This window comes from Apus apus, chromosome 13 (genome assembly GCF_020740795.1).
Source record: "Apus apus isolate bApuApu2 chromosome 13, bApuApu2.pri.cur, whole genome shotgun sequence".
NCBI classification, from domain to species: domain Eukaryota; kingdom Metazoa; phylum Chordata; class Aves; order Apodiformes; family Apodidae; genus Apus; species Apus apus.
The window spans coordinates 8,757,268-8,777,155 of NC_067294.1; the positions used below are offsets into that span (position 1 = coordinate 8,757,268).

General features: G+C 61.0%; 1 protein-coding gene across 2 annotated transcripts; it reads left to right on the plus strand.

Moving 5' to 3' along the window:
• Positions 1-4,014: 4,014 nt before the first annotated feature.
• On the plus strand, positions 4,015-19,413 carry CPLX2 (complexin 2). 2 transcript variants are annotated; one of them, XM_051631498.1, is made up of 5 exons: positions 4,015-4,057; positions 8,684-8,782; positions 17,039-17,140; positions 17,634-17,809; positions 17,952-19,413. In XM_051631498.1, exons 3-5 carry the CDS (start codon positions 17,110-17,112, stop codon positions 18,147-18,149), a joined length of 405 nt encoding a protein of 134 aa, XP_051487458.1. In that variant the 5' UTR covers positions 4,015-4,057; positions 8,684-8,782; positions 17,039-17,109; the 3' UTR covers positions 18,150-19,413. The 2 variants fall into 2 exon arrangements, with proteins under 2 accessions (XP_051487458.1, XP_051487459.1); XM_051631499.1 differs by lacking the exons at positions 4,015-4,057; positions 8,684-8,782 and adding an exon at positions 15,362-15,396.
• Positions 19,414-19,888: the final 475 nt, after the last annotated feature.

The window sequence follows — 19,888 nt, forward strand, 5'->3', positions numbered from 1 at the left end:
AGGGCAGTGCTCACCCTCCAAAACAGGACACGGGGTCCTGGCTTGGCTTTCCCAAATACAGATGGGATGAAGAGAAGCTGCTCCATACTCCACCCTGCAGTAGGACCCTGCTGTCACACTGGACCCCCTCACCTATCACCACCCAGCTCTGCAAGCCCACGGGTTCAAAGGCAAAGGCATCAAAATCCTATTTTCTTTGATTTCCCATCACATTTTTCTTCCTTCTCTTCACCCGGAGGCGTTCAGCTCCCGAGTGCTGCATGTGCAGTAGGAATGAAAATCCCAGAGAGCTGCTACTGTCCCTGCAAAATTCCTGGCAGGGGTCCCAGCAACCAGGGTGATGCCAGCTGTTTTTGGCCACTGGCAGGACCATGGGCAGACTCCATCTTGGCTGTATCCCCTCCATCACCTTCTCACTGGGAACCAGCACCTTTTCTCACAAGGTCTGGTGGCACATGACTGTTATAAGCTCATCTGCCTAATGAAACAGCTAATTTATCTGCCTTCCCCCTCCTGATAAGGGCCTGACTGTGGGCTCGCCAGGCAGAGGAGGTAATACTTAAATAGCTTATTTTATTATACTTCATGTGGGGATTATTATGCCTGACTTCAGTCCTCCCCCTCTGCTGCCAGCAAGGGAAAAAATCCTCATGGCAGCACTGCCACTGGGCAGGATGGGACCAAGTTCCCTGGCACTGCCGCCCAGCTGCTGGCACCAGCTCTGTGGGTTTGTCCCTCTCCCACCAGCGTACAGCAGGTAGGTCTCCCCAGGAACCCATGGTAGCACAGGCACAGCTGTGGAGCTGAGTGTCTCACAGCAGCTGCTGTGAAGGCTGGAACCTGTCACCACAGGCATCAAATTTCCTGCACAACACAAGCCCAGGGACCTTTGCCCTGAAGTGTTTGCTTACAGGTAACTGCAGTTACCCCAGCCAGGGACTGGTGGCAGCTGTTCCTGTGGCCTCAGCAGAGCCACCAATCCGCAGCACTTGGCTGCAGAGCTCCAGGCTGGAGCACACACCACAGCTCTCTGAGATGATAATCCTGCAAATGCAGAGAAGCAGGACCTGCTCTGGCCCACCCATGGGCAGATCCTCCCAGCCACTCCAAGGAAATGACAGGGCCAGTGGCTCCATTAGCAGGGCGAGAGCTGAGGAGAAAAACAACTATTGATCAGCCCTGTGAGTTCAGCAGCAAGGCACGCACAGCCCGCGGCTGCGGTCGATAGTGCTGGGGAGGCAGTCACTCTGGCTCTTGCTGTGGTTTGTGTCTCCATCTGGGGCTCTTGGAGGAAGCCTGTGCTGCACCATCAACCAGCACAGCTCCTGCAAAGGTACATCCCCCGCTGGGCTCTCCAAGCTGGTACTCCATCCTACAAAGGAGGAGGGTGGGAATGCTCACTCATGCATGGCAGGGGTGAGCAGGCAAAGCAGTAGCTCCATGTCTGAAACCTCCCCATTCCCTTGGCTCCCATGCTGCTAGCAGAGACAACCCCAGGGATGTGGTGGCACAGGTCTTCCTAAGTGTAAGGCCACCCTCAGATGCTCAGCTCCTGCCCTATGGAGTCCATTCTCAGCCAGGCATGCCTCATGCACACAGGGTCCCATCAAAGCCATGGTCCTAGCTCACTCCTCATCCCCAGGGCTGGCTGCCCTGGTGCTGTATGGAACACCCAGCCTTGGCACACTGGGAGAAACAATATCCTTCAGAAGAGGATGCTGGCAGGGAAGACAGAACTACACTTCCCAGAGTGCTCCTGGCCCTGCCTGCCTCCCAGGGAAAGGCTGAGGGACCCAGCCACCAGCTCCTCCCTGCTCCTAAATTATTCTCATTATTATTTATTTGTGGTTTTTCTGCACTTAACTGTCTGGCTTGCCCACTTAATTGGGGGATTATTGCCACTACCTGCCCGTCCACCCGAGTCCAACTCATTACCAGGGCTTATTCATTAGCAGCGAGGCAGTAGAAATGCACCCTGTAGCTCCCTCTCCTCTGGCACAGGCAGCTGGAGGCAGTGGAGGAAAGCGAGCGGGGGCCAGGACAGAGCCAGTGATGGTGGACACAGAGTGTTTTGGCCAGGGCTGGGTGAGAACCAGCCTTTGCTGGGCATGGAGGCATCACAGCAGCCTCTTCCCATGTCTTGCATCCAGCCAGGACACTGACGCTCCTGGCAAAGGACTGGATGAGCAGCAAGAGCCTGGCAGCTCCTCAGAAGTGCTCTCCAGGCTTGGGAAAGGTCAGTCACACAGTGCTGTCCTTCTGCTCACAGCAAGGGACCCATCTCCTCAGCATGGCACCAGCTGAATGACAGCAGCATGGCAGGGCCATGCCAACAGCCCACAGGAACCCACTACAGGGAGGCAAAGGAGCTGGTGCTCCCTGAGCCCAGGAAGAACCAGCAGCACCCCGTGGCCCCTTTCCAAACTGCTGCTCCCATTTCCAGGCAGGAGAATCCGAGAAGAATGTGGGACAGCGAGAGCGAGCCTGCACATTGAGTGCTTTGATAAATAAAACATGGCAAGAAGGCAACCGGAGCTGCCCACTTGGCTGCAGGCAGCTCAGTCTGTGGCAGCTGCATGGGGGGAATTCACAAGTGGTACCACCCTGGCCATCAGGCCATCAGCCCCAGCACTGCTCCTCTGTTCGCATCCAAGTTTTGCTGCCTCAGCACCGAGGGGGATTGATTTATTCATAAGCCTCTCCATCCCGCAGCAGCTTTGCAAGAAGGAGCAGCATGATGAGCTGCTGTGTGATATGACAAGTGGCAGGGCACGAAGCAGAGTGGGCTGACCCTGGAGGTGGCCCACATCCCACCTGCCATGATGTGTGGTGGAAGAGGGGCTCTCTGGAGTAGGAAATGTGAGCAGCAAATTCCCTCAGGGCTGGGCTGCTGAGCCCTTCTCAGGCACCAAGGTACAGCTGTCCTGCATCCCCCCTACCAGATGGAGCAGCAGGACCCCATTTTTCAGGAGATGAATCCCAATGGCCAAACCTATTCCAAAGATGAGCTGCAAAGCGAGGAGCTGACCCCAGAAAGTGCCTGTCCCAGAGCAATCCCAGGGCTAGGCAGGAACCATTCTGCTCACCTACAAACCCAAAGCAAAACGCAGGGCAAGGAATGCTTTGTCTGCCAGGGAGGCAAAGCAGCACCAGTCTGTGGAGAGAGGCTGGGCATGGGGAGGATGAGTCCCAGCCCTTCAGGCCAATGGGGATCTCAGGACTCCTCTTGGACATGCCCAATTCTCCTTAACCCCCATCCTCAGGATACCATGCAAGAAACCCCAGGCAAGGGCATTGTCGGGTGCAACAGGGGGCTTGGATTTGAGGAGCAGTTCCAGATACCCAGAAACGACCTGTCTAAGGACCCCTCATTTGAGGGGAGCTGGCAGTGCCATGGGAGGGGGATCACTGACTGGGGGGGGAGAGAAGTGCTGGGCCCTGGGGGGAGGATGAATATTGAAGGGAATTGCTGCACTGGGGGTGACTGCCAGGTAAGGCGTCAGGAGGGATGGCCAGATACTGGGAGTAATTGCTGGGTACTAGGGAAACAGGGGTAACCAAGAAATGGGAGGTACTGGGAGGCATGGCCAGGTACTGGGGGTAGCTGTCATGGGCACCGGAGGTGCAACTGCTGGGAGCCAGAGGCATGGCCAAGTACTGAGAGGTACTGGGGGCAAATGATGCATGCTGGGGGGCATAGTCGAGTACCCGGGGGATGGCAGGATAGCAGAGGTGCAACTGTGGGGCACCGAGGGGGCCGGTTAGTTACCGGGGAGAGCAATTAGCGGGAGGCGACAGGACCTGCAGGGCAGCGGGAGCCATCGCCGGTTGCCGGAGGGAAATTGCCGGCTGCGGGGAGGGAAGGCCGGGGCCGGGGGCGCGGGGCGGGCCGGGGGCGGGCGTGGAGCCGGCCCCGCCCGGGAGGCCGTGCAGCGGAGGGGGAGCTAGTACCGGGAACCCCCCCGTACCGCTACGGCTCCCGCCTCCCTTCCGGCGGCGGCTCTTCCCTGCGCCGGGGGCGGACGGGGCGGACCGGAGCCGCGCCGAGCCCAGCCAGGTGGGTGCGGGGCCGGGCCGGGGCCGGGGCCGGGTCGGGGCCGGGGGCGGGCCCGCCGTGCCGCAGAGCCTGGGGGGGCCGGGACCGGCCCGCCGAGCCTCCCGGGGCCCCCGGCTTATGTAACGGGGCGGCGGCCGCGAGGATGCGGGATGCGGCATGCGGGATTCGGGGATGCGGGATGCGGGTGAAAGATGCAGGGCTGATCAGTGCGACCCTGGACAGCTCCTCTGCAGCGCTGGGGTGGTCGCCGATGGGGAGGTAGGGGATGGCAAGAGAAGGGCTGTCACCCACCCGGACGGTGGTTTGCATCCCCCCCTCCAGCCCCTCCTGGCCATCCCTGCGGGGGGGCTCTGCAGAGCGGGGCCGTGGGCATGGAAAGGAAGCGACCTGCTCCCCCCACCACCCCCTGCCTGTACCCAGCTTCTTCTGTGAGGATCTTCTGGGACCTCACCAGGCTGTTCCCACGCCTCCCCATCACATCTCCCTCCTTCAACCTGCTCTCCGTGGCTAAGTCCAACCACTGGTGGAGCATCCCAGCTGCACAGTCCCCAGTTCCCCAGACTCCAACCTCTGGCCCCACCGCACCATCTCTACGAGGTCCCTCTCCCTGCCGTGTGCCCAGTGCCGTGGCTGCAGCACACAGGGCAGGTAGCTTCTGTGATCCAGGCCTGGCAGCACTGGGTGGCACTGCCACCCGCATGGCACCAGCGTGACCGGGCAGCCGCTGCCCGAGGCGGGCAGTGAAGTGAGTCAGAGCAGCCAAGCAGGGCTGGCACCTTCCCTCAGGACAGGGCAGGATGCTCAGGGCTTCTCCACACAACCAGCCAGGCTCAGCAGCCAGTGGCAGCCCTCCTCATCCCCCCCCCGGCTGAGTTTGGTGAAGGAGCCAGAGCGATTGATTCGAGTCAAGCTGGTTTTGGCAAATAGAGGATGAAGAAGGATGGGCCTGACTAAGGGTGCAAGGAGGTGTCCTCCCTGCCAATCCTGCCCTCGTCCCCCCCGAGGCTGCAGGATCCCGAAGGATGCCGGGACAGGTTCTAACACGGCTGGGGGAAACAGGGAGCTCAGCCCCCAGCCAGCAGCACGGCTCCCAGTGTCCAAGCCTCACTGTCCTGGGGAAAATGGAGAGAGCTCAGCTGAGGGAAACCAGCAGAGAAAAATGTCATAAAGTCTGTCTTGACTATGGGCTGAGTGCTTGTTTCTTCGATTGCCTCGCGTGATAACATTAGTATTGAAATGACCCCAACCAGACAGAGCTATTAACACCTTGCAGTGCCGGAGGATGATTGCTGTTTGCACCCTGGCTCTTCCCTGGGTTTCTGCAGAGGCTGCTGCCAGGCTCAGCCCTCCAGGCCCAGTGTTCCTTGTTGGGAGCTGAGGGGTTCTGTGTCGGGTGACCCACTGTGGTTTTAGCAGTGGAGCTGAGAGGTCCCAGCCGAGATCCGGTATTCCAGAGAAGAGTTGGTACCACTGGCCCCAACCAACAGTTGTGTCACACACCGCTGGCAGTGTGACAACTCTGCTCCCAGCACTAGGCACCCACTTGCCTCCCCATGGCCCAGAGCTGGAGGGGTCTGGTCAGGCAGGTGGGCACAGGCACTGCAGCCTGGGCTGCTGCCTTTCCCCCCAGCACTGAGCCCAAGTGCTCAGGCATCATGTGCTGCCCAAACAGCCAGGGCTGGACCTCCCTGCCCAGAGCAGGACTCTCTGAGCAGCCAGAGGATCTCTTCTCTTGCCCAAAGCCTTCCTCGCCAGACCTTCCCATTTGTTCTTATGCCAGCATCATCCTCCAGTTTAAACGATCCTTCTCCCTCCCCGGTGTTTACTTGCCGGGTGTATTTATAGAGAGCAATCAGGCCTGCTCAGCCAGGGTAAACAAGCTGCGCTCCTGCGGGCTGCTCTCGCGTGAGCGCTCTCTGCTCACTCATCCCAGGAGCTTTTTCCTCTGCCTCTCCCAGCTCCACGGAGCCTTCCTGGCCACAGAGACCCAGACCGTGTGCCTTGTCTAGCCAGGAGCTGTCCAGGCTGTGCCCCCAGCCTCCAGCATCCTGCTGGGTTGGCCTTTGCCTCACCAGGAGCCACTGTCACCTTTGCCATGCAGTTCTGCACTGCAGGTGCCTGCTCCTCCTGAAAGCAGCCAGCCCAGCAGGTCTGTCCCTCCACAGCTGGTGTCACCAGCTCCTGCTGTAACACTTGCCAGAGGCTCAGAAACATCATTCATCTCAGCCAAATATGAAAGCCCCATGACGGTGTGACCCAGACCTGCCCCAGCCTGTGGCAAGATGATGTCTGTAAGAGGCATTGGGATTTCTGAGGCTGAGGGTCTGCTTTCTGAAGGCACAGCAGGTTGGTTCAGATACAGGACCCCGACCGGGAAATGCCTCTGGTGACTGCCAAGCGTGGCATGGCACCCTGAGACCCTTGGACCCTTTTAGAGAGCCAGGACAGTGCACTGCTGGCACCAAGTCCTGTTTGCAGATATTTTCTCCAAGCATCATCGCTCTGAGCCTCCTTTCCCGCCCTGGTGCCTGGACAAGAAGCTGATGCCAGACTCAAGGCAGGTGATGAGAGCATTTTCTTTGGGCAGAAAAAATGCTCTAAGATGTGGCCCAGAGTTTCCCAGCCCACAGACCCCACTGCTCCCTTACCCCAGCCCGCCCTCCTCTGCAGACATTTGGACAAGTTCAGCTGTAAAAACAGGGTGCCAAGAGCCAGAGGTGCCAAAGCAGAAGAGCTTAGGACTTGCTAATAGGTTCATCTCAAGAATTAAGTTTTCCCTGGATATTGTCTTGTTTCCAGACCTCAGCTGGATAAAAGCAGCCCTACCACTACCTGGGGATACTTCTGTCCCCAGAGCTGGGGGCGTCCTAGCTCCAACACCCTGCTCTGCTCTCCCCTATCCTCTGCTTTTGTTTGTGGTTGGTGTCTGGTTGCCTGGACAGACAGACAGACCAAAGAGTGCAGCTGTCTGGGTGAGATGCATCTTCACAGTACTGACAAGCTCTGCAAAGGCAGGGAAAACATAAGCAAACAAACAAATAAAAGAAACAAAACCCAAAAATGCTTCAGTCTGTCTCAGGAAAAAAAAAAAATACCCTGCAGGAATCAGATCAACACAGCCCAGGACCCTCTGCATTCTCTTAGGTCCCCAGGCAAGGGGTTCCTGCTCTTCCCACCCTCTGGAGTTTCAGCACAGAAAAGCTAATTTGCACCCCAGGCCATGGCTGACAAAGCAGGGGACTGATCCTGTCCCAGCCCAGCTCATCTCCTTGGCTCTGAGCTGTCTGGTAACCAGCCATCGCCAGGCACGTGTCCCCACAGCACTCTGCAGCCTATCTTACCCCACTCCTCAGCCTTCCCACACCCCGAAGGAGGCAGCAGTTGTCCTCAGCAAAGGTCACCTTCACACTGCTGTTGAGCCCTTTCCAGGCTGAGCTTTTAGTGCTGCATTTCCCAGGGAAGCAGCTGCCATTCTGGGGTCTCCTGGGGGGTTCCCACTCGGGACCCTCTGCCCCTTCCTCGGAGCCCCCAGAGATTTGAGTACCCTGGGTGAGCCTGCACCCTCCCTGAACTCAGCACTGTGCCCAGGGCTGGCAGCATCTCCTGCCCCAGGGCTGGGACAAGGCATCCCTGTTCTGTAATGCTTTTAAAAATGCAGGCTCCATCCATCCCAGCCCCTGCTCCTCCAGCATCACTGTTTGCCTGTGTTTCCCCTGACTCCCCTGGGTCACATATTTATCTCCAGTTTTTCAAAGCCTCCCTCCTTTCCCAGGGTGGAAGAAAAGCCTTTGCTCGAAGTCAAAGTGAATCTGCAACTTCCCCAGGAATCTGCTCCCCAGGTTGCAGAACACAAATCACACTTGTGGCCCCCATCATGGTCACACCAGCCACACCACAAGGACAGGTCACCCAAGAAATTGCCAGCCTGGAATGTGGGTCTCTGCACAGCCCCTGCCCATGCCAGGATCTGCTAGGAGCACACCCTGTGTCTCCCTGAGCATCACTGGGGGATTTCAAGGACATTCAGGGAAAGGACAAGACCCCCAGGAAAAAACTTCCTGACCTCCAGCAGAAGTAAGGAGCCCAGAGCAGGTCCAGGCTTTCTCCAATCGCAATGTCTTTTGTTTGGTGACTTGTTTCAACTTGCCATCATGTTCTCCAAAGAAAAATTCATTATCTGCAAGCTGAGGAAGGCAGAGTTAATGTGAAATTTTAAAATCCTCAAAGAGCTGAGAGCCCTCTAAATATTTAATGGAGGCATCCAAACTGCCGGGTGTCTGCAGAGACAGTCGGGAGTCCTCTGCCAGCAGCTGAGGTGGTGTCTCTGCTCTGGGAGAGGAGCAAAGACCCTGATGGGTGGCCACCTCCAGCAGCCTGCCACCCTCCTTGCACCTCACTGGGCTTCCACCTTCAGGGACACAGTGTATCTTGTTGCTTTGTCTTGCTCCCATCCTTGGAGGTCAGGATGTAAAGGAGTGCACAGACCCATCTTGGTCCCCTGGCTGGAGGGAGAGGGCAGTGGTGTGCTTTCCCTATGCCCTATCAAGTGATTCTGCCCTGTCCACCCCATCCAGTCCCAGGGCCCCACCGCAGAGCTGATCCTCTTACTTTTGGTGTCTCCTGCAGGCCCTGCTCTCCCTGCGATGCCCAGCCACCCCCGCCAGACCCTCACCCCCCTGCGTTAGGTGCTGAAGGCCGCGGACGCCCGGCGCTGCGCACATCAAGGTAGGCAGCACTGCCTGAGGCTGCCTCAGCAGCACTAGCCAGGCCCCCCAGGGTGGGGGGTTCATCATGGGCATCCTGGTGAGACTGGGTGCAGGGTAAGAGGCATCCAGACCAGCTGAGGACCAGGCTGAGGTGATGGGAGAGGGGAGCAGCTGGGACTCCAGGTGGATGCTGGGCATGGTCCTGCATGGTAACCATGGCAGGTGATGGTGACTGTGGAGCTGGGGCAGGGCAAGGGATTTTTTTTTTCTTCCTTTTTTTTTTTTCTTTTTTTTTTTTTATTGCCTTTGAAAGCCCCCAGATGGAAAAAGTACGCGCCAAACCCCACTGCAAGCAGCCAAGAATGAATTTTTTGGCCAGGGCCCCAGCAGCTCTTGGAGTGGTGCCGTGCCCATCCGGCGTCACGCCGCAGCGGAAACCCCAAGTGCAGGCAGGCCAGGGTGGGGGATCTCAGCCAGAGTGTGCAGCAAGACCCCCATCCATCCCAGCTTCCCCCTGGTATGTGGTTCTCACCCCTCTCAGCGCTGCAGGCTCATGCCACTCCCACCAAGCTACAGCTTGGCTGAAGCTCAGACACCCAGATGTGTCCCCCCACACCACCATGGAGTCCTGCACTGTGCAGCCATCTGCTGCTGTCAGAGGACAGGGTGTCCCCAGCATTGTGGCCCTCAGCAGGATCTGTTGCCCTGGACAAAGGGCATCTCTGCTCCCAAACCTCTCCTCTTCCAGCATGTGTTGGGCCCCTCTCTGGAAAGGCAGATGCTTCCCCAGAGTCAGGCTGGGAGTCTGGGTAGAGCAGAACCAGCCATGATGGCATCCCTCCTCCCCTCTTCCTCCTGCTCCTCAGCCTCGGTGGTGCAGGAGGAGTTTAAAGTACCCCCAGGATCTCTGCCTTCATCCCTGGAGCCCCAGGAGCTTGCAGGATCTTTGCAAAACCAACACCTGTATCAACATGAGGCTGAAGCCCAGGGGAGCAGGTCCCAGGGCCTCATTTTTGAGGGCTCTTCGGCTGGAGAGGGGACAGGTGGGGGCTGCTGCTATCCTGCCATGGTCTGGATGCCCAGTCTTGAGTTAGTCATGCCCTTGTTCTTCATGCCTTTCCCCTGCCAATGAAATGAGTGTGGGTATAACCCCTCTGAGGCTTTCTGCAGGGAGCAGGTGCCCAAATCCCATCCTGACATGGAGCGAGGAGGGGACCCTCAGGCATCCGCTCCCTGCACAGTCTCAACCACCTCCATCACTGGTGCCAGCACAGGCCCTGCTTGTCCCTGCCAGTGTGGCAGGGTTGGAAATCAGTATATGCACAGGCTGGCTCCTTCCCCAAAGGCAACAACTGGGGTGATGGGGAGGGATGGGGAGGCAGCACAGAGGGCTCAGGGGGCTTCTGCCTACTACCTGAGCAGTGCCTGGCATGCTGCGCCCAGCTCCGCTCCGCGCCGGCCCCTGCATTGCTGTGCGGGTGTGCGTGCCTGCCATAAATATTGATGGGGTGGAGTCGGCGCCAGTGTGCCTTTCTATACAGTGATTGGGATGTAAATGCTAGAAGTACCTGCTGTGTGGGCTTCAGAAAGCCGTGTAGGTAATAGCACTGAGGCTGAGTGCACAATGGCTGCTTTATGGGGAGGTGGGATCCACCCTGCCTGGGGTGGGGAGGTGGAAAACGGACAGGTTAGTAACCCCGGGGGTCATAAACCTGTTTGGGGAATCAGCCAGATTGCAGCCAGCCTGAATCTTCTGGCTGAGACTGCAGGGAGACACCACAGCTCCCACAGCCTGCTCCCCGTGTAGCCATGCCAGGATAAACAAGGGGCTGCAGTGCCTCTGTTCAGTAACACATGGCACAGACTCACTGGACTCACGCTGGGAGCCCTGGGGACAGGGAGTCACACCTGCAGTGCTCGGCCAGTGGGGTCCATCCCACTGTCCCCCAGTGCTCACAGGGCAGTGGGTGGCTGCAGCATGGTGGGGTGTCAGGGCCCTGGCAGAGCTATGGGGACATGGACGTTTCAGGGCTCTGGTTGACCCTAAGACTGTGGCAGGGTGAGCAGAACTCTCCATTGCAGTGCACCAAGCCAAGGCACTTGGTTGCTCAGAGGCTGACATCCCAGCCACACTGGGTGCTTCTTAGCTGGAGCCTGGAGTTGGGTCTCTGTCCCCTTGAGCACTCTCACTGGGATATTCAGCTCCTCCATCACTATCTTTTGCAGAGATGCAGGTATAGATGGTCTTTTGGGGGAGCTCTGGAGGGCTGAGCAGCACTGGGAGCACCTGGAACACCCCTTGCTGATTGCTCCTGGGACACTGCCATGCTGGGAACAGGTGGAAGCTGTGGGCTGAGTCCCCTCTTCACCCCATCCCTCCTTCAGCCACGGCCACCCTGGCTCACACGCCAGCTGCTGTGCTGGGGCCCTGCAGGCATCAGTTCACAAGCAGCTCTTCCAAATGGCCCCCCTGGGGGGACACACGCATCCCTCCTTGCACACAGGATCGTGATCCAACCCTGCTGACCATCTGCTGCAGCAGCTCCCTGGCCCACACTGTGCTCTGGGGCACGGAGCTGGGCAGGGGCAAGCTGGGGATGCCCAGCACAGCCCCCCACCCCACAGGCAGGAGCCTGGCAGGAAGGGGCAGATGGATCGGTGGAAGTGATGCCTACAGGGCTGTGGTAGCATTGCAGATGGGTCTGCAACACTGATGTTGATGAGGCTGTGGTATGAACACAGACAGGCCCGTGATAGTGATGCAGGAGAGTAGGAAAAGCCACAGCATCAGCTCAGAGCCCCTCTGGCTGCAGGGGGGCTTTGCTGTGGCCATGCAGTGCAAGGCATGGGGAGGGCAGTGAGCAGGAGCCTCCCTATCCAGCCAGCAAAGCCCAGAGCCAGGGAGATGCTCAGGGTGTGGGGCCAGCAGAAGTCATCCTGTGAGGATAGCTCCAGGGGTGAATTTGGCCCATTTTCTCTGTCCTGCACTGATGAGCTCAGGAGGCCCTGCTGACCCTGGACCTCCACCACCATGGTGCTGCTCCCAAGGTCAGGTACACCATCGTAGTGGAGCTGGGGCCAAGCCACAGCACAAGTCCACCACCAGAGTGGTGGCCCTGGCATCCCCAGGGGCTGAACATGGGTGGATCTGGGTACTGCAGGTTCACCCTGAGCACAATGTAACAGAATGACCAGCAGGAGGGACAGCAGAGGTGGCAGGGTCTGTCCCTGTGGTCTCTGCACCCTCACTCTGCTCTGCAGCTGCACTGGATGGTCCAGCCAGAGCCTAACACTATGGTACACTGACTCCTGTCCCTGTCCCCATCCCTGCCAGGTGCCAGTCCCAAGGGACCAGGACTGCTCTCAGGAGGCTGCATCTGCTGCATGTTTTGTGCTGCCTCTTCATCTTTTCCCCGCTGCTGTTTTCGTTTTGTTTAAGAGGCTGGGTTACGAATTTTAAGCAGGCTCCTGAAAAACCCAATTACCTCCAGAAGACAACCTGATAAAAGCTGCCTAAGTGGCATTGTGGAAATCGCCTTGTGCAGCAGCCAAGGGAAAACCAACATAACAAAGCCTTTGGAAATGGAGTTAACCACTTTTAATCCCTTGGTGCAATAAGAAAGACCAATAATTATTTTCTGCCAGAGATGGGGCAGGAGGATAAGTAAAATAACTGTCCTGTGCTAATGGGAGGCAGCAGGATGGATTGGCAGTGTCACAGGGATGGGTGCAGCTACTCAGGCACCTGTTTCTCTTTGCCCAGGATCATCACAAGGGCTCACAGAGGCTGTGACCTTGCAAGGTCCCCCTATGACTGCGAGGCCTGGAGATGATGGCAGTAGCAGGGAGGGCAGATGCCACTTGGGGTGTTGCTGGTGGTGGATGCAGTAAGAGACATGGCAGCAGCAGCCAGACCCGTGTCCTTTCCTTGGGGGCTGTAGGGAGCAGTGCAAAGTATTGCCAGGGCCCTGGCACCCGTGCTGGTTCTGTCCCTGCCACGCCACCCCCGTGAGCCGGCACAGAGGCAACTTGCAGGACTTGGCAGCACTGAGAGCTTCCTACTCCATCTGGCCACGGTGCTGTTCCCCTGTCCCTCCCATCCCTGCCAGTCCCTTCCCTTTCTGCTTCCCCCATCAGCTCCAGGCAGCCACCCAGCAGGTGACACTGCCCGGGACCATGCCAGGGGACAGCTGTGCCTAAGGAGTGCCCGTGCCAGGCGCAAGCAATATCCTAACATCAGGAGCATCCTCCAAACGCCTGCCAGAGCCAGCTTGGCTCTGGGAGTGAGGAGGTCGCCAGCGCCCATCCTGGGAGCAGCAGTGTCCGTAGGGGTGTGTGAGGATGGAGACGATGCCCAGGGCTGGTAACAAGCCCTTGGCTGCCCTTCCTGCGGGAGCCCAGCTGGCAGGGCAGATCTGGGCGCCCGCCAGCCCGACGGCTGCGGTCGTGCTCTGGCACCGGCGGTTGGAGCGCCAGGGCTGGTGGCCAGAGCTCACGGGAGCCTCGTGCTTCCGGCGGCAGCAGGGACCGGGGCTGCTTCGCCCACCTCTCCCCAGCCCCCCACTTGCCGTAGGGGGTCAGCACTCCAGGCCACCAAGCCCCAAGGAGGGCAAGCCCGGCTTAGCCCTGGGCAATGGCACAAGGGACGGCCCTGCCGGCTTGGCCACAGCTCATACCGGGGGCAGTCCCCAGGCACGCTGGTAGCTACCGGGGGAGGATGTGCTTAATGAGCCGGAGCATCTCCAAAGATTGAAAGACTTAAGGACCCATCCCAGGAACAAAAGGAGGCGTTTGTCAGGCGCTGAGAGACGGGCTCGTTAATTCCTCCTGGCTGTCACACTTATCTGTAATGAATTTGTGCTCCGCTGTATTATTTTTAATACAATAGGAGCGGTGCCGCCCGCCCACCGCCCGGCTGCCGGGAGCGCTGACGTCAGCGCCCGGAGCAGGGCTGCTGCAGGACAGACAGACGGACGGGCAGACGGACGAAGCACAGGCCTGTCCCACTGCCCATGTGCCTGTCCCACAAGGTCCCAGTGGGCAAAGCGGGGCTGGGCATGAGGGCAGGAGGCGTTTGTTCATTGGAGGTAGGAAAAGGAGTTGTTGGACGCTGCCACGGCAGAAGGAAGCTGCAGGCTTGGGGCTCGTGGAAATGGGTTGTGCTGGGGGTTGCGTGTTTTTTTGGGAGTGGTGAGAGGGAGTGAACACCAGGGCCATGTCCTCAACGTGTCCCTGTGCCAAGACCTGTCCGTGGCAGCAACTGTGCGTCAGGGCAGAAGCCAGCAGTGGGTGCACACACGCAGCTCTGCGGGTGCTGAGTCCCTGTAGAGGTGCTGGGCTGGCACACGCGGGGTGCAGGTCTGCCCTCCTCCCGGCTGCGAGATTGCTCCCCACTGCTGTCCTAAGTCCCACATCCCCCCTCCATCCTCCCCATGGCAGCCCCTGCACTGCCCAGTCGCACCAGCAGCATCTCTGCATCCTGCACCACCGGGCTTGTGGGGCAAACTGCAGCCTGTCCCTGCTCCCCTCAGCCTCCCACATGCGGTGGGTGGTGTTCCCAAAATGACCCCACACCCAATCCTTCTCCAGCACTTTTCTGGGCCATAGCTATGGGCATCCCTGCAGAGCTGCTTCTCTAGAGCCTCACCATTAAACACCAGCTCTCCCCAAAGCCTGGCTCAGAGCACCACTAATCTGATTTGCAAAGAGCTCTTCTTGTTTCTAATAACCCAGGGCTGGATTAATTAGGAGGCGCTGGCTGCTCCTCTGCAGGGTGGCAGAGCTGGCGATGGAGCGCTTCCTTGTCCCCAGCACCTCTGTGCATTGGGACAAGGATGGGAGACCCGGGGGAGCCCTGTCCCACAGCCAGGGAATGGGGCTGGGGGGCAGGAGGGGCGGCAGGAGCAGGTTCAGGGAGGCCAGGCAAGGTGGTGCCCCCCCATTACCTTCCCCAGGACTCTCTGAGCTGTGTGGGCATCGTGGCCTCAACACCACCGTGCAGACCCTCCCAACATCCCCTGCCCGCGCACCGTGGGAGACCCCCTGGGTGGGGGCAACACCAAAAATCCAAAGCTGGGGCCTCCGAGTGGCGGCTGTCGGCAGGGGAAAAGCAGAGGGGGGCGGGGGCTGATGATTTATCAGGGACTTTAATTCAAGTCCCGCAGCCTCCCTGCACTGCTGCGGAGGGGGACGGGGTGCTGCGCATCAGTGAGGGGTGCAAGGCTGGGCGGGGGGGCAGCTCCCTGGCGGCTGCGGCTGATTAATGCTTCTTTTTGCCCATTAATTGCTGCGGAGTTGAATCATTAACCCCGCGCAGGACGCGCTCCCCCACACATGGCTCAGCTGCAGGAGAGCGGGGAGGGGGGATCCGGGTGTCCCTGTCCGCATCCTGGGGAGCGATATGGGGCTCCCCGGGGGCACCTCCCGGGCATCGGGACGTTTCCCAGGAAATCATGCGGCGTTTCCCGGGGATGGTGGTCCCGCATCCCCCTCAGGGAGAGGGGGGCCGGGCGGGGGGGTGTCACGCCGGGCGGGCCCACGCGTGCCGCGGGAGGCGGGCGGGGGGCGGGCCGCGGCGGGGAGGGGCGGGGCGGGAGGGCGGAGCGGCGGCAGCGGAGAGCGGCGGCGGAGCCGGTGAGTCCGCGCCGCGCCGGTGCTGAAGGGACAGCGGACAGCGCCGCCGCTGCGGCACCGGGCGGCACCGGGCGGGGCCCCTCGCCGCAGACCCCGCGTCCCCTGCGCGACTACCCACCCCCGCCGCGGCTCCCCCCTTCCCCGTGTCACTGTCTTCCCCTTCCATGTTGTCCCCGGTATCCCCGGTGCGTGTGCCCGCCGCGTCCTCTGTGTGCCTGCCCCACCCCCCCGCGGTCCCGGTGTTCCCCGCATGCCGGGTATCCCCTACGTCCCGTGTCCCCGTTGTCCCCTGCCTTTCCGGCGCCCCCCCGTGTCCCCTGCGTCGCTGCAGCCTGTGCGGTGTCCCGGCGCCTGCCGGCGTCCCCTCCCCCGTCTGTTGTGTCCCCCCGCGTTGTCCGTGTCCCTGCACCCCTCGGTGTCGCTGCGTGTCCCCCCCCCCTCCACGCGGCCGCGGTTTCCGGTGCTCCTTGTGTCCCAACGGCCCCCGATGTCCCCCGCACCCTCCCTGCAGCCCCGATGTCCAGGCGCCCCCCGGTGTCCCCATGTCCCCGGTGTCCTCTGAGCCCCCCCTGCAGGCCCGGGGCTCACCGCCTGGAAGAACCCCTCCCCAGTGCCGCGGCGTGCCCCGAGGCTGAGAACAACAAACTTCCCTAGGTCCCGGTTCGTGGAGTCCCCCGGAGTCCAGCGGGGTCCCGGGGAGCCGGGGTGGGGGGGACCCGCGAGGCTGTGGCACCCACAGGGCACGCACACACGCATGCACACACCCGCACATGCTGCAAACTGTGAGCACAGCCTGCAGCCCCTACACACACAAGGCACGAGGGGGGCACGGGCACTTATCCCCCACCGCCCCCCGCATACACACACACCCCCGCAGCTGCAATCCCCGCACACACACAGAGCATGCAAACAGCCTGCAACACCCCCATACGTACACACACGCGGCATAGTCTGCAAATTTGCGTGCACACCCCCCCCACACAGCCTGCAAACGGACCTGCACACAGAGTCCCCCCGCCCACACTAACACAGCCTGCAACCCCCCCAGAGTGTGCAAACACACGCAGGCAGCGCACACGCAGCACAAACAAACACAGCCTGCGAACCCCTGTGCACACACACCCCCTCGCGCACACATCCACACAGCTTGCAAACCCCCGAACTCCCGCACGCACAGACTCAGAGCTTGCAGACAGGCTGCAACCCCGCACACCGTGTGGGCACACGCAGCCTGCAGCCCCACAAACACCCGCACCGCCCCCTCCCTCGTGCAAACAGAGCCCGCAGCCACTTGCAAATACACCTCTTGGCCAAACACAGCCTGCACATACATCTCACACACAAGCGCACGCAAACACTGCGTGCACATACACACACACACGTCCTACACATGCCGTACCCCTGCATCCTGTCACCTGTCCCCAGCACCCTACGGGGATCACACACACAGTCACTGCTGCCAGCAGGCAGACCTACCTACCCCTCTGCCTGCAGACCCCAAAAGCTCCCTCTGTCCATTCTGGAAGGTACAGAGACACAGAAGGTGCATTCTGCAGCCCAAGGGATCATCCCATCTCTCATGCCGGGGCAGTGGGGACCCTGGACATGGTGTCCCCAGCTGTATCCCTCTTTGCCCACGCAGGTGGTTGGTGAGCCTGGACAGCAGTGGATGAGCGCTGGGCACTGGCCTAGCCACGCACTCACACCGGCACCATGGACTTCGTCATGAAGCAAGCGCTGGGCGGTGAGTGCGTGCAGAGCCCCCTCAGGGTCCCCCCTTCGGGAGCGATGCCAGTCTGACACTCCGGAGAGCATGGCAGGAGGGACAGGGCGGAGGGACAGAGCTGTGGGGAGAGCCACCAGTGTTGGGAAGCTGCTGCCGGAGCCGTGCGGGACTCCTGTTCCCGACACTAGCAGCGCCTGGCAGGGGAATCCCGGCTCTCCTGCCGCTAAGTGGGATTTCCCGGCGGGTCCCCTGGGTGCCAGTGCAGAAGGAGCTGCCGGCATCTCCCCTGGCTGATGCTGAACTAGATCAGCTCAGCCAGCCCATGGCACTCCCCGTCCCCGCAGCCTCCGGAGCCCATCAGCAGCCAGCTCCGGCACGGGTGGTCCTCGGGATGTCCTGGGTCATCCTTGCCAGGGAGCTCCGCACCCTTCCTGCCTGTGCAGGGGCTTTGGCAGCCAGCGCTGGGCTAGAGCACCCTTGGGAACCAGCTGATGTTGCTTGTACTGTGCAGGGGCTACCAAGGACATGGGGAAGATGCTGGGGGGTGAGGAGGAGAAGGACCCTGATGCGCAGAAGAAGGAAGAGGAGAGGCAGGAAGCCCTGCGCCAGCAGGAGGAGGAGCGGAAAGCCAAGCACGCCCGCATGGAAGCTGAGAGGGAGAAAGTCCGGCAGCAGATCCGTGACAAGGTGGGCACAAGGGAGAAGCGGGGCTGGGACAAGGAGCTGGTATGGCCAGGGGGGAGGGTGGCCCAAGGTGGTGGTGATGAGCAGAGGGCACAATGCGGGCAGCACCCACTGCCTGCCCTGCTGAGAGACTGTGTCCTGGCAGTATGGGCTGAAGAAGAAGGAGGAGAAGGAGGCAGAGGAGAAAGCCGCTCTGGAGCAGCCTTGTGAGGGCAGCCTGACACGCCCCAAGAAGGCGATCCCAGCGGGCTGCGGGGACGAGGACGAGGAAGAGGAGGAGAGCATCCTGGACACAGTCCTCAAGTACCTGCCCGGCCCACTGCAGGATATGTTCAAGAAGTAACAGCACCACCAACCCTGCCATGGGGTACTGGGGCACGGGCGCCCTCTCCCCTCTGACCCCGCCATTAGCTCCCTTGGCCCCGAGGGGGGTCCCCGCACCCCTTCCCCACCCCGTCCTGTCCTTTCCCCCGACCAGACCAAAAACCCGCCCCGTCCCGTCCAGGCAGGGCCCCCCCCACCATGCCGTGCCAAAGGGGAGCGGCCCTGGCCGGACAGGGCGAACCGGGACCAAATGCACTGATGTAACCTCGTGGCAGGCTGGGGGCACCCCAGACCCTACCGGCCCCCCCGGGGTGGCTCCCCGTGCCCCCTGCCCTGCCCTTCCTGCCCTCCCAGGGGACCCCGGCAGGCCTCTGCTCGCCTGCCCTCGTCCCCAGCACTGCCATCCCCCTGCCCCGTCCCGCCCTGGGCCAAGCCCAAAGCACAAAGCCAGGCGCCCTGCCCGCAGTTCCCCCCCAGCCCCGGTCCCTGGGGTCCCCCGGGGCTGCCCGGTGTGCCCCAGCATCGGGGAGTTGGAGGGGACCCCCCCCCCCCCCCCCTCCCCGCATTTCTGGCCCCATAGTTAAAGCCATATCAGTTAGACTGCAATACTTCAGCACCGGGAGGAGCGGGCGCCGCGCTCCACCGACCGTGTACAAAGGCGCGTGCGGGGCAGGGACCACCCCTGCCCCGTCCCCCCCGCCCCGTCCCCGCCGTCCCCACCGCTCGATCGTCCGTGTCTCGGCCCCGCTGGCCCCCGTTTTCGCATCAGTGTCTCTGTGCCAGGGTGCGCCTCGTCGCTCCATGCGTCCTCGTGTCCGCTGCTCACGCTCCTACACGCCCCCTGCCCCCCTGAGTCCCTGCTGTCCCCGGGCCCACCCGCGGCGCTGAGCGGAGAGCCCCCCCGCCACGCTGCCGGGGGCCCCGCTCTGCAATAAAGCCAGCGCGGGGCCGCGGGCTGCCGGGCCAGGCTGGGAGTGCCCAGCTGCCCCCCCCCCCCGACACTGGACACATGGGTCCCTTGGGCCTGGGAAGGATCCTGGGCATGTCCCAGGAGCCGCTGCTTGCACCCCAATGGGGGGATGCAGGGGCACGCCCTCACCCCGGCCCGTCCCTTGCCACACCGTGCTCCCCCCTCCCTGTGCTTCCTCTGCCACAGCCCCCAGCTGCTCACCAGGGCTGTCCCCAGGAGGCAGCGGGTGGCTCAGGGCCCCGCAAACATGCTGTGACCATCCTGCTCGAACTAGTCTTTGACAAACTAATAAAATAAAGGGATTTGTACATTGCTCCAGCCTCTTCTCAGCCATTGCTTTCCTGGGGCCCCACATCAGCTTCCTCATCCCTCCAACCTGTCAAGGCTATGACCTGGCAAGCTCATCATACATGGGGAGAGGCTACTCTAGGCAGCAACCAAGCCAGGCCACCAATGAAGGGGGAGGCCACAGGTGGCTCCCAGAGCCCTGCTCAGTCCATCTTACCCCCAGTACACCCATGTCTATCCTGCAGGCATCCTCACCAGGCCTGAGACAAAGCAAAAGTGTGCTGGTGAGGAACACGGCAGGGGGCTTGTGCCCCTTCCCCAACTCTAGGACTACCCGCACAGAATGACTAGAGATACACCACGGGTACGAGGGCTGTTTCTGGTGGGTGACAGCCTTCTGCCCCCACAAGAACAGTGGCAGACCTCAGGCCCCCCAGAGAGGCAGAGCCCCAGGCAGTGCCCAGGCTTGGTGCAGTGCTGGAGGCCTCTGTTCAGAGCCT

Excerpts from the sequence above, each read along its gene's own strand:
- CPLX2 (XM_051631498.1), top strand. The coding sequence starts at position 17,110 with ATGGACTTCGTCATGAAGCAAGCGCTGGGCG. Across the intron at positions 17,141-17,633 it reads CATGAAGCAAGCGCTGGGCG|GGGCTACCAAGGACATGGGG; the intron begins GTGAGTGCGTGC and ends TGTACTGTGCAG. Across the intron at positions 17,810-17,951 it reads GGCAGCAGATCCGTGACAAG|TATGGGCTGAAGAAGAAGGA; the intron begins GTGGGCACAAGG and ends GTGTCCTGGCAG.